Source organism: Oryzias latipes, chromosome 6 (genome assembly GCF_002234675.1).
Source record: "Oryzias latipes chromosome 6, ASM223467v1".
NCBI lineage: Eukaryota > Metazoa > Chordata > Actinopteri > Beloniformes > Adrianichthyidae > Oryzias > Oryzias latipes.
The window spans coordinates 864,654-878,274 of NC_019864.2; the positions used below are offsets into that span (position 1 = coordinate 864,654).

The window sequence follows — 13,621 nt, forward strand, 5'->3', positions numbered from 1 at the left end:
TTTCATTTTTCAACTAAATTTCTTGTAGTAGCATTTTAATGTGAAAAATAGGTTTTTCAGAAACCAGAAGCTAAAAATTATTAATGGCAAACTTCTGCTTGGTTCGGACCGGTCCGTGAAAATATTGTCTGACATTAAACTGGTCCGTGACCTGAAAAAGGTGGGAGACCACTGCTCTATAGAGTCTTGAAGAAAAGTCAAACACTTTTGAATCAGTAAAGATTGGGGACAGTAAGAACATCTTTTTAGAAACATCACACCTATTGATTTAAACGGATGTGTTTGGTCATTCCAATCCTATAACTGAGGTTATTTCCTATTTTTTACTTCTTTGATGCTCAGCAGGTTCTACCTACGTCTTTAATTTGTTTCTACTTCACTGTAAAGCACCAAGCTCTGAATTTACTGGCATGTATCTATATCTGTCACTGCCGGAAACAAAAATGAAAGTGAACACGCAAAATGTAAGACTCATCCTTTCAGTAAAGCACTCTGAGCTTGAATAATTCATTGTGAAGGTTACTGCATTCACCTAAAACTACATATAGGTGGTCGCTTTGCACAGAAATACACAAAGTACTGTAGTGATTCAGAGTGGAAAATAGAGTTACAAATGTTGAGAAAAGTGGGCTAAAGGTCACTACCTTTAGAACAAGCTAATAAGCAACCACAATGTGGCCTATGAAGCAAAACTCCACAAATAATGAACCATGCAGCTGTTCTGATTGGTTTTGATAATTGACCTCCAAAGCTGGGGCATCTTTGCTAAGACTGCTGAACTCAGGAACCGGTCCATGATGAGTGTAAGGAGAAGATGGATGGATGGATGGATGGTCGTTTTAATTTTAGCTTTTATTAGCAGCAACTATAATGTCACACAAAATACCTTGATTTTCCTTTGTGCATTTTCTAATCAATTTATAAATAATATCTTAAACAGATGTGATACATCTTTGTTTTTTTATTCTTAATTGTTGTTTTTCTCCCTATATATACACATATATATATATGTGTGTATATATATATATATACACACACACACACAACCTTAAGTTAAACTTGAAAAGCAATGTTGGATGTTTTCTTTTAACTCATATTGCTGTCATGAGATGTATGTTTGGTATATTTATTCTTGTTTGAACAATTTTAATATTCTTTTTATTATTTGTAAATATAGTAGTTGCTGATTCTTTATTTTTTATAAATGAATCATTAATTGACCTAAGAGCGCTTTCTGAATTTTGTAGGACCAGTTGTTGTTGTTTCCCTTTCGGCTTTTCCCATCAGAGGTCGCCACAGCGAATGAGTCGCACGGTGAACTTGGCAATGTTTTACGCTGGATGCCCTTCCTGACGCAACCCTCTCAGGGTAACCGGGCTTGGGACCGGCATGGAGGTAGAGAGGGGAGCAGGGAGCAGCCCGGAGTCGAACCCTGGTTTCATGGACGGAAGGCGCCGCAAACCAGCACGAGCTAAACAGGCTCCCCGAATTCTGTAGGACCAGTGATGATGATAAATAAAGAATCCATCCATTTATTAGACTGATTGCAGTCATAAACTTTATAATGGCAAAAAGTGCTAGTGCTCCAGGAAAGATAAGGAAAAGAAGGACTAGAAAAAAGAAATCCACCCTTCTGCTGCTTTTCTAAAGCTCTTTCTTCTAGTTTATGCCTGATTACCATCTAAGACAAAACAAGGTCCAGATGATCAGACCATGACATGAACACCTGACACAGAAATGATGGTAAAAATAGAAAACCCAAACAAGTCTGCTCTTCTGGCATCCCCCAAAAAAAGAGAAACATTTGCAAATTGCACAGCACCTGCTGGAGGGGTTGAAGGGGCTTTTAAATACAACAAATGCTGAGTCACTGCACTAAAACTGAAGCATCAGGCGGTCAGGAAGAAAGCAGTGCAGATCTCCTGGGAGCTGGCTGTGGAGGGGAGAACGCTGGCATCTGCTGCCACACAGGGGTGGGAGGGGGGTGGAAAAAGGGAGAGATACTGTAAAAGGACAGGAAATGGAAGAAGAGCATTGGAGGAAAAAATGAGCAGAAGGTTCACTGAAGGTCATAGGAGGTGAAAACCAGAGTAGAGGGCTTTAAGGGGACAGGCTGAGTGGAAAGATAGCTCAATGAGGTAAAAGCAAACAGACAGCAAGCTGCAGGAGACACAGACAGTCTCTCAGTCCCTACAAATGACAATCACTAACTCCTGTTTGTGTTCGTTTCAACCACAGACTTTTTACACATTATCTTTAAAGGGCCTAAACCATGCTTTTCATGGTAAACTATACGCTTATTTTTGATCATGTATTACCTTTGGCACACTAAAAAGCGATTTTTAAAATGAAATTTGAGTTTTTTTCACAGCTCATTTTTGTACCTGGATGTAAGACGACTCGATCTCCGTGGTTCTGTCTTTCTGTCCTCGTGGGTGCCGCCCATTTTATGACATCAACCTAGAGTCGGCCTTAGCAGCGTGTCTGCGTTTTGCCCACAAAATCAAACGACATCCAAACTTTTGCAAAGATGGATGCACATGCTGTGGAGCCTTCCAAAAGCATTTTTGCCGATCACAGCTAGCTCCACGGAGAAAGTGGGTGATTGTGTTAGCCTGGGGGCGGGGCTGGCAGCGCAGACTCTTCCTGGAAGGTCACATCTAATTTCCGAGTATTCCCAGTGGTCTTTTAGTGAGGATGATGCAGTTTTTAGCCAAAACTAAAAAACCTGTTTCGCTTTTTAGGGCCAACAGGCAACCCAATAATACCGATGCAGTAAAAATGGCCAGCAACATTGCAGCTATCCATCCGTGCAGTTTAGATCCAGATTCCAGCTCAGACGAGGGAAAAAAAGACGTTCATGGATCCATTTGTCTGACAGTGAATGCATCGGAATGGAGCGGAGCAGGGATTCTTTGGCCCACCCAGCGAATTTTTTACATCACAATTGAGAGCTTTTTCTAACTGAATTTTTTCGTCTGCTCTTGATTCACCATGATTTGAATAAAAAAAACTCAGAAACACATATTTAGGCTTAAATACTCTCTATATGTCCTCCATTGTCAAAAAAAGAAAAGCTTAAAGAAATAATATAAAAACACCAAACACAATTTCTATTTAAGGGGGGTCTCAACACCCTTTCAAAATAAAGCTGACATTATGCACTGCATACCTGCATTTTTATGGAGTGATATTTCTGCCACTACGTTGCACACAAAACTTTAAGAGTTGCAAATGAAAATATTAAATAATTCCTGTTTTTGCGTTTGCAAAACACATGTTTTCGCATGCGTTGTGTCAAATCTCACTTTTTTTTTTTCTATCTTTGGTTTTGCTGACATTAGTTTCAGACAAAGCTGCCATCAAACAGCTGCTGATTGGTCCAGATTCTAACCAATTAAGTAACCACATTTATCTAACATGATGTCTGCTTCTGAGGCTCAGAGGCTGGACCAGTTTTTGTTTCCCCTCAATTTTGGCTCTTTGGATGAAGACATTTTCATTTTTTAACATCTTTAACAATAATTCATACTTTCTTTCTTTTTTAGCCTTGTTTAATTTTTCTCAAGTCAGATTTATCAATTTATGGCAGAGGATATATTGAAACTGTAAAATAAACGTTAAAGTTGATCTGCTGACATTACATCAACAGGTCTGTGTCTGATCTGTGATTCCTGCAGAGCAAATTATTGGTAAAAAATGTTATTTTCTTTAAGATCTGTCTGTTAAAACAAAACAATAAAAGTTCCAAAGCACATTTTAATTAATGCTGCACAAGTGATTGGGAATAGATTAACAGCAGTGACAAGCAAAAGAATGATGGCTCAGCAAAGCAGAAGAAGCAGTTTTAACTTTTTATGTTCATTTTCACAGTGTCTTATGTTTTAGAACTCGTTAACGTTTGTCCAAAGTTAAAAAAATACTCATGAAATTTCTCAATATTTCAACATTTACTGATTAAAATAAAACAATTGTTCAGATACAAAAGGTAAAAAGTGTTACTTCCGGCTGGACGGAGTCGGAGCTCAGAAGTTTTTTCTGCTGCAGACGTTTTAAACACGTTGGTCACTAAACTGACATAAATAAATACAGAACTCTGATTTTAGCTGCTTTGCTGTTCCTTCTGGGTTTTACTTTGAGAGAAACGGGCCAGAATGGTTGAAAACGGCAGAATCCCGTATGAACAGTACCGACACAGAGTCCATTTCTGCTTTCAAGCACTGTCAATATCAGACAGAGACACCTGATTGGTTAGTATCTGGACCAATCAGCAGCTGTCTGATGGCAGCTTTGTCATGCTAAACAGAAACTTAACTCGGCAAAATCAATGATAGGAAAAAAGTAAAATGACACACAACGCATGCAAAAACGTGTTTTGCAAACGCAAAAAACGTTTTTGAAAGCAAAAAAAAAAAAGAAATTGAAAAGAAAAATATTTTGTATTCTCATTTGCAACTTAGAAGGTTTTGTGTGCAACGTGGTGGCAGAAATGTCACTCCATAGTTTTTGAGTCACTGGCACTGTTTGCCAAAACAACTGTTTAGAAAACAATGGACAAGTTCCACAATGTCTTTGTGATTACAATCAATAAGATATTGATCTTCTTTACTTAATCTGCAATGTGTAGAAATAATTACTTGATCTAGGACCATCTGTCCCCTGCCTCTTCCCTGGTGGGGGGTACGGGCCCCTTTGCAACGGCGGCCGTGTCCCCGGGGTGCCGGCTTCCTGGGCCCGGTGGTGCTCTCTCCGCGCGGTGGGAGGGTTCACATTACATCTGAGCCGGGGGTGTTCGTGTCCCTGGGGGGTGGGTTCTGGTCCCTGCTCCTGAGCGCTGGGCCCCGCCAAATTTCCAACTGTGGCCGAGCCTGGTCGGGCCATATTTACAACACCCCTTGTGGGCCCTCTTTTTTCCCCGGGGTTCCCCCTCCTGGGCGGGGGGGGGCGGGCCCCTGCCTTGCTCCTCCCTGGACCAACCGTGGGCCGGGCGGATGGCTGCCTGGAGTGCGGAGCGGGTCTCCCTTGGGGGGTCCTGGCTCGTACCTGGGGTGGGGGCGGGGGGATGCCCGGAACTCTCTGGCTCTGGGGGCCTTGCGGCGGTCCTGCTGGCCCTGGCCTGGGTGGCGGGCTTGGTCGCCCGGGCGGCGGTTGTTCCCTGCCGGTTCCCGTGTGGCGTTGGGGGGATTCCGGCTGCCGCTGCTGCTGCGGTGGGGGTCTTGGGGTGGGGATGGCTGGGCACTCTCCCTCCTTCTTTTCACGTTCCACCATCCATTTTAGAAGAACATAAACACTCACCTGAGCACAGGTGTTAGCTCACCTTTGCACTAACAGTTTGCATGACTGAATGACTGAAATATTTCACACTAGTTGGTTTTAAGGCATAAGTATGCGTGTGAACACTGTTTTGTGTACATGTCGACAGGTGGACATTTTTGCAGCTAGCAGGTGTGTTTATAACATTTGAGTGTGTGTGTGGATTGGCCCCGCCCTTTTTGTACTACATTTGAACCTTACCATAATGATTAACAACCAGTAAACTTGTTGCTCTATGCTGCTTCATGGTCTTACCCCCCTTCCCCTCCTATTATCACCCTCCTACCCCCCCCCCTCTCTCTAACATCCCTCTCTCTTCTTCCCCTCTTTCCTTTTCCGTCCGGTCCAACACCAAAGATTTTCAAACATGATTGAAATTAATAAAGTTTGGCCTCAATTACAAAAAGGGGTTTATTCAGACATACCTTTGGTTTGTCTGAAGATTAATAACCCCTCTTGTTAAAATAAAATATGTCCAACACAAGAGGCCCTCAGCTCTCATCTGTCTGCCCAGCTGTTGGACAGGACAAGTTAAAAAAAAAAAAAAAGAAAAAAAAAAAAAAGAAATAATTACTTGATTAATGTGATAATACGTTCTAATAAGATTTCATGATTATTACATAACTGTTCCTGTCTACCGAAATCATGAATGAATGTTTTCTGAAGATAAAGTCATTACTAGGAACAGGATTTTGTAACTTAAAAAGAATCTTTCTGATCAGAACCGGATTCCAAAAGCTGTAAAACTATCAAATGAATGAACTCAGTAGGGGTGGAATTATGTAAACTAGCTTCTTCCCACTCCTTGTCTAGCAATAAATCAAGCTCTACTTGACTTTAATTACTGATCACAAAGACACTAATGATAAGTGTCTTTTTTTTGTTTTATTTCTGTTTATTCATTTGTTTGAAAAATGTGTTTACATTCTTTATTGCTTTGACTACAATGCTTGAAATAACTCAATAAGTCAGATCAAATTACCGTAAATTCCGGACTACAAAGCGCACCCGATTACAAGCCGCACCCACCCATTTTAACGTGTTTAATTAGTTTTATACATACACAAGCCGCGTCAGAGTACAAGCCGCGCATGCGTTAGGCGATATTGTCATCCTGACAGATCACGCCCAGCATCCCAGAGTGAGTGCAATTCATTAGCACATTGTGGGTGGTGCCAGCTTTGCCTCTGGCTCATGTATTTGAGTGTATCGACATCTGTCAAACAGCATGGACCTCTATTCTGTTCACAAGTCCCTCAGTTATGGTGTTTTTATTTCATTTTTTTTTACTTATTGACAATCTAGGTATCTAACATAAAATTACAAACAGTAACCATATAATCAACATTACATCCCTCAGTTATGATGAGGAAATTTACATCCGCGATTCCACATTTCCCATGAGTCTTAGGGGCTAAAGGCGGGGCCAATGCCCGGCTCGCCATTCTGTTGTACGTGTTTAAGAATGAGCAAGTATCAGCAGTGCATGGAGGGGTGAACGGGTACAGCTCTCCTTCCGCTTGTGTCGCGGCAGCGTTATGGGAGTAACAGGACTGGTTAAAAAACACGCTAGTAAAATAAAGCAGCGGCGACTGAAAAGCGCGCGCCTCAGTGCGATACGCGCGCCTCAGTGCGGCGCGTGCGTCAGAATTCAGAAGCCTCTGCACTCCGCGGACGCCTCTGCGCTCCGCTCCCGCCCCGCGCGCTCCTTGTCTCCCCTTCCCATCTACTCCGACACCTCTGGCCAGGGCGGCTTCAAGGAGGAGACTGCCATCGGCCCCGCAGCTCAATCAGCAGGAGAAGATGTCTCCAGCTCACACGGAGGCTGTGAGTTTTTCAAAGCAAAATTCCGCTTTTACGGTTTCCTTAGAAACCGTAAATGGAGTGTACATTCACTCCATGCGCTGTTCTCTCCGTCACGCAGCAAACCGGCTTTTCCAAACCCGTTGGTGACGGTGGACTTTTTTACGCTGTTTTTAACGATTGCTTTTAACTTGAAAGCTTCATCATAATGTAGCGGCGATCACGTGCACGTTGGGTCTAATGGCCCCAAAGGATTCTGGGATGCGGCCGGGCATGCGTGTTTCGTTTTGTTGAACCATGACTGAAGTGTCTAAGACCTGAAGTCAAGTCCATGCTGTTTGGCTGCTTAGAGGTGTGTTGAATATAAATGCCTTGTGCTTGGTGTTAGATAAAGAATTCAAACTATTCACTGAGTTCGAAAGTACGTACATGGCGGCCGCTAATTAAATCCATAAATTAGCCGCGTCACTGAATAAGCCGCAGGGCTGTAAGCGCAGGAAAAAAGTAGCGGCTTGTAGTCCGGAAATTACGGTAATCCTGGTAAAATTCTATTATTACCCCATTTTAATAGCCAAAAAGAATTCCCCAGCTAAATTTTGCTTTTTGAAAATATGGCCCAACTAACATTACAATGAAATAGCCTTACCTTACAAAAACTGAAATCTGATCTTAAAATTAAAATATTACTGAAACCCCATCACTAAATAGCTGTTTTTTTATGTCACTTCAGCTTCTTCACCTTTAACAACCTGGGAATGTCCCACCTATGAGTCACAAAGGGATGTAGCCAGCTGTGTGTGTCTGTGCAGCAGACCAGGACGATGGAGAACATGAAGACATGATGGTAGATCTACTACACTCCAGATCACCGTCATTTCCTAATGCTGCTGCAGTCATGTTTTTGTTGTGGAACATATTCAAGGACCCACAAAACCCTGGATGCAGTGCAGGACTGAGTGAGAAGAGTGAGCAACAAAGATGGGTCCGAAAAAAAGTGAAAGTGCAACAGAAAGGGATTGAATGAATCAGCTCATCTTCCCCCTCCTGAGGGCAAAACGGTCCACCAAGCAGGCAAACAAGGATGACTCATCCTGATGTGTCTCACGCACACACACGCGCACACACACACGCACACACACACACACACACACACACACACACACACACACACACACACACACACACACACACACACACACACACACACACACACACACACACACAGTGTGATCGCTTTTTCTAGTTTTCTTATTCACTTATTCTAAACCACAGTCACACTTTTTTCTTAGAAAAAACTTTAAGAAAGGGGGGGGGGGGGGGGGTGATAGCAGAACGCTGTGTCACACAGGCACACGCTCGCACACAGCAGTTCATTGACTGTCAGGATGAAATGACAGGCACATGCGTGTGCGCTCGCCGTTTCGGGAGGCTAAGGCTCCAGAGGTGAGGGCTTTTCAGGTTCTGAGCCGATGATTTCTGAAGAGCATTCAGAGATGACAGCTCTCTGATCTTTAGAGTGACAGCATGTGCTCACGTACAGACACGCCCAAGCACACGCAAGGATATCCGACCAAAACATACCGAAATGTCTGCAGTGACCAAAGCGGTTTTTAAGCGGTGGCAGAAAAACAAAAACAGATAAACCTACAGCTCTCGTATTTTTTCAACCACTTAAACACTTTAATTTGTAACAGATGCCAAACAATCTTTCCAATAATATTTCCTTCAAACAGAAACTGAAAAAAGTTGGAAAAGTGAGAAGACAATATTTCATTTGTAGAAAAGCTCTTTCAGTAGCAAACTGGAGAAATCCTCCCAAACACTCAGCTCTCGGACACAATGAAGACAAGAACTAAAGAGCGATTGTGTAACAGGATCAGTGTGAGTGTAAGAAAGGTTAAAAAAACTGAACAACTGTCTGTGGAACAGTCCCTCCAGCTCCTCTTTAAATGCAAGTACGTGTATGTGCTTTTTTTAACACACCTGTGCATGAGTGTGTAAATCTGGGTGTTTCATGTTTGTATGTGTTTCTGGTAATATATACAGCATTTGCAGGTGTTTTTTGTTAACATATGTGCAAATGTGCATTAGGCCTGCACAATAAATCGCTAATTTTTTGTTGTCGCGATATCAAGCTGTTCAATATGCATATTGCAAAAGACAGCGGAAATTGCAATAAATGGTTACATTAAATGAGATAAAACGATCCTATGGCAGCTTGAAGTATTTAACGAGTCAAATAAATCCCTTTTCAATCAAATCAGATGCACACCATCACATTGCTGACCAATAGGTGTTCACATCAACAATAAACTGGACTGGTCAGATAACACGAGGGTCCTGCACAAGAAGGGCCAAAGTCGCCTCCATCTCCTGAGGAGACTGAGGTCCTTTGGTGTGTGCAGGACACTACTCAAGGCCTTCTATGAGACTGTCGTTGCATCAGCAACTTTCTATGCTGTGGTCTGCTGGTGTGGAGGAATCAATGAAAGGGACAAAAAGAAGCTGGACAAGCTGGTCAAGAGAGCTAGCTCTGTCCTGGGCTGTCCCCTGGACTCAGTGGACTCTGTAGGTGAGGGGAGGATGCTGACCAAGCTGTCCAGCATCCGGAACAACCCCTCCCACCCCCTGTATGCAACGGTGAGGACTATGAGTAGCTCATTCAGCCAGAGACTGCTGCACCCCCAGTGCAAAAAAGAGCGTTACCGGAGGTCCTTCATCCCAAAAGCAGTCAGACTATACAACAACACGGTCTATTTTTATTCTTACTCATTGCTACTTTGTTTTTCGTAGTTTTCCAACTGCTATTTTTCTTGTTTTTGGCTGCTGTGACAACCTAATTTTCCTCCGGGGATCAATAAAGTCCTATCTTATCTTATCTTAATAGGATGGAGCCCATTTATGTTAGATTTTTACCTCCAATGTAGACGAGGGTCATTTGGGGTATATTATAAGTTATGTTGACTCTTATTTAAATAACACTGTTGCAGTGAAATGGAAATTATGTTTTTTTGTTGTTTTGCTATTTGTTCATGTATTGCTAGTTATATCGTCATCGCGATACTGATCATTAATATTGCATATCGCAAGATTTCCTTATACCGTGCTGCCCTGATGTGCAGGTGTGTTTGTTATCATATATATGCAGGTGTGTTTGTTTTCATATATGTGCATGTGTGATTGTTATCATATATATGCAGGTGTGTTTGTTTTCATATATGTGCATGTGTGATTGTTATCATACGTGTGAATGTGTGATTGTTATCATATGTGTGCATGTGTGTTTGTTATTATACATGTGCATGTGTGATTGTTATCATATATGTGCATGTGTGTATGTTATCATACATGTGCACGTGTGTATGTTATCATACATGTGCACGTGTGTTTGTTATCATACGTGTGCATGTGTGTTTGTTATCATACGTGTGCATGTGTGATTGTTATTATATATGTGCATGTGTGATTGTTGTCATATATGTGCATGTGTGGTTGTTACCAAATATGTGCATTTGTGTTTGTTATCATATATGTGCATTTGTGTTTGTTATCATATATGTGCATTTGTGGTTGTTATCATATATGTGCATGTGTGGTTGTTATCATATATGTGCATGTGTGATTGTTATTATATATGTGCATGTGTGATTGTTGTCATATATGTGCATGTGTGGTTGTTACCAAATATGTGCATTTGTGTTTGTTATCATATATGTGCATTTGTGTTTGTTATCATATATGTGCATTTGTGGTTGTTATCATATATGTGCATGTGTGGTTGTTATCATATATGTGCATGTGTGGTTGTTATCATATATGTGCATGTGTGATTGTTATTATATATGTGCATGTGTGATTGTTGTCATATATGTGCATGTGTGGTTGTTACCAAATATGTGCATTTGTGTTTGTTATCATATATGTGCATTTGTGTTTGTTATCATATATGTGCATTTGTGGTTGTTATCATATATGTGCATGTGTGGTTGTTATCATATATGTGCATGTGTGGTTGTTATCATATATGTGCATGTGTGATTGTTATTATATATGTGCATGTGTGTTTGTTATCATATATGTGCATGTGTGGTTGTTACCAAATATGTGCATGTGTATTTGTTATCATACATGTGCATGTGTGATTGTTATTATATATGTGCATGTGTGATTGTTGTCATATATGTGCATGTGTGGTTGTTACCAAATATGTGCATTTGTGTTTGTTATCATATATGTGCATTTGTGTTTGTTATCATATATGTGCATTTGTGGTTGTTATCATATATGTGCATGTGTGGTTGTTATCATATATGTGCATGTGTGATTGTTATTATATATGTGCATGTGTGTTTGTTATCATATATGTGCATGTGTGGTTGTTACCAAATATGTGCATGTGTATTTGTTATCATACATGTGCATGTGTGATTGTTATCATACGTGTGCATGTGTGATTGTTATCATACGTGTGCATGTGTGTTTGTTATCATACATGTGCATGTGTATTTGTTATCATACATGTGCATGTGTGATTGTTGTCATATACGTGCATGTGTGGTTGTTATTATATATGTGCATGTGTGATTGTTATCATACATGTGCATGTGTGATTGTTGTCATATATGTGCATGTGTGGTTGTTATTATATATGTGCATGTGTGTTTGTTATTATACATGTGCATGTGTGATTGTTATCATATATGTGCATGTGTGTTTGTTATCATACGTGTGCATTTGTGTTTGTTATCATACGTGTGCATTTGTGTTTGTTATCATACGTGTGCATGTGTGTTTGTTATCATACGTGTGCATGTGTGTTTGTTATCATACGTGTGCATGTGTGATTGTTATCATACATGTGCATGTGTGATTGTTATCATACATTTGCATGTGTGTTTGTTATCATACATGTGCATGTGTGTTTGTTATCATACATGTGCATGTGTGATTGTTATCATACATGTGCATGTGTGATTGTTATCATACGTGTGCATGTGTGATTGTTATCATACATGTGCATGTGTGTTTGTTATCATACATGTGCATGTGTGTTTGTTATCATACATGTGCATGTGTGATTGTTATCATACATGTGCATGTGTGATTGTTATCATACATGTGCATGTGTGATTGTTATCATACATGTGCATGTGTATTTGTTATCATACATGTGCATGTGTGATTGTTGTCATATATGTGCATGTGTGATTGTTGTCATATATGTGCATGTGTGGTTGTTATCATATATGTGCATGTGTGATTGTTAATGTAAAAAAGTATTCAGCCCCTTGAACATATTTCACAAATCCACATATCCAGGTGTTAGAATGGCCAAGTCAAAGTCCAGACCTGAATCGAAGGGAGAATCTGTGGAAACAACTGAAAGCAGCTGTTCACCTAAGCTCTCCATCCAGCCTCACTGAGGTCCAGCTGTTTTGCAAGGAGGAATGGGGAAAGATTTCAGTCTCTCGATGTGCAACACTGATAGAGACAAACCCAAGAGACTTACAGCTGTGATCACAGCAAAAGGCGGGGCTACAAAGTATTAACTGAGGGGGCTGAAAAAAAGTTTGAAATATCCCCAAAAATGTCATTCCACTTCATAATGGTGTTACACTTGTTGATTCTTCGCAAAAATTACAGTTTGATATCTTTCTGTTTGCAGCTTGAAATGTGGGAAAAGGTTGAAAAGTTCAAGGGGGCTGAATATTTTCGTAAGGAACTGTATGTCCAGGTGTTTTATTTTTAACAAATGTGCACGTGTTTTTGTTTACATTTATATGTATATGGGTCTTTGTTCATGTGCATGTGTGACTGTTTTCATATATGTGCTTTGTTAAACATTCGTACATGTGCATTTCTTATTAACATATACAGTATGTGCATGTGTGTTTCTTATAAACATATATGTGCATCTGTGTGTCCATGTGCATTTTTGGTAACACATACGTGTGTGCGTGCGTGTTATACCTGCTCTGTATCCATGGTTTTCATCCAGCACCAGACTGTTCAGACATTTAAGCTCCCAGTCTTGGACCTCGAGTCTCCACAGGGCAGGAACAAATGTAGAGTACTGAGCTCTGCAGACGGAACAGAGTATGGTGAGGCCAAGGAAACATCCAATAAACACACTCATTTTAAACAGGATTCGCTAGGGCACAGACTCAGTACGGCAGCTCAGTCCCGTCTGGAACGTTCTGGTCTGTCTCGACTGCTTCACAGTGAATAAAGCATCTAAAGGAACGAATGCTACAGTTTCCAAACGTTCTCACATATCTGAGTATCACCTGTTTTTACTAGTTAACTGTGGCTGCACGGTGGCGCAGTGGTTAGCGCTCTTGCCTCACAGCAAGAAGGCCTCCAGTTCAAGTCCCGGCTGGGGGACATGAAAAACTGCCTTTCTGTGTGGAGTTTGCATGTTCTCCCCGTGCATGCGTGGGTTCTCTCTGGGATCTCCCACCGATCCTCCCACCGTCCAAAAACATGCTTCATAGGTTAATTGGCA

The 13,621-nt window shown here is 41.1% G+C and overlaps 1 protein-coding gene across 1 annotated transcript in view; it reads right to left on the bottom strand.

Moving 5' to 3' along the window:
• LOC105357438 (small G protein signaling modulator 3) overlaps positions 1-13,621 on the bottom strand; it is a 76,983-nt gene that overhangs the window by 48,310 nt on the left and 15,052 nt on the right. The window contains exon 10 of the mRNA XM_023955426.1: positions 13,087-13,196. Coding sequence (XP_023811194.1) covers positions 13,087-13,196 — 110 coding nt within the window. The remainder of the gene's footprint in view (positions 1-13,086; positions 13,197-13,621) is intronic.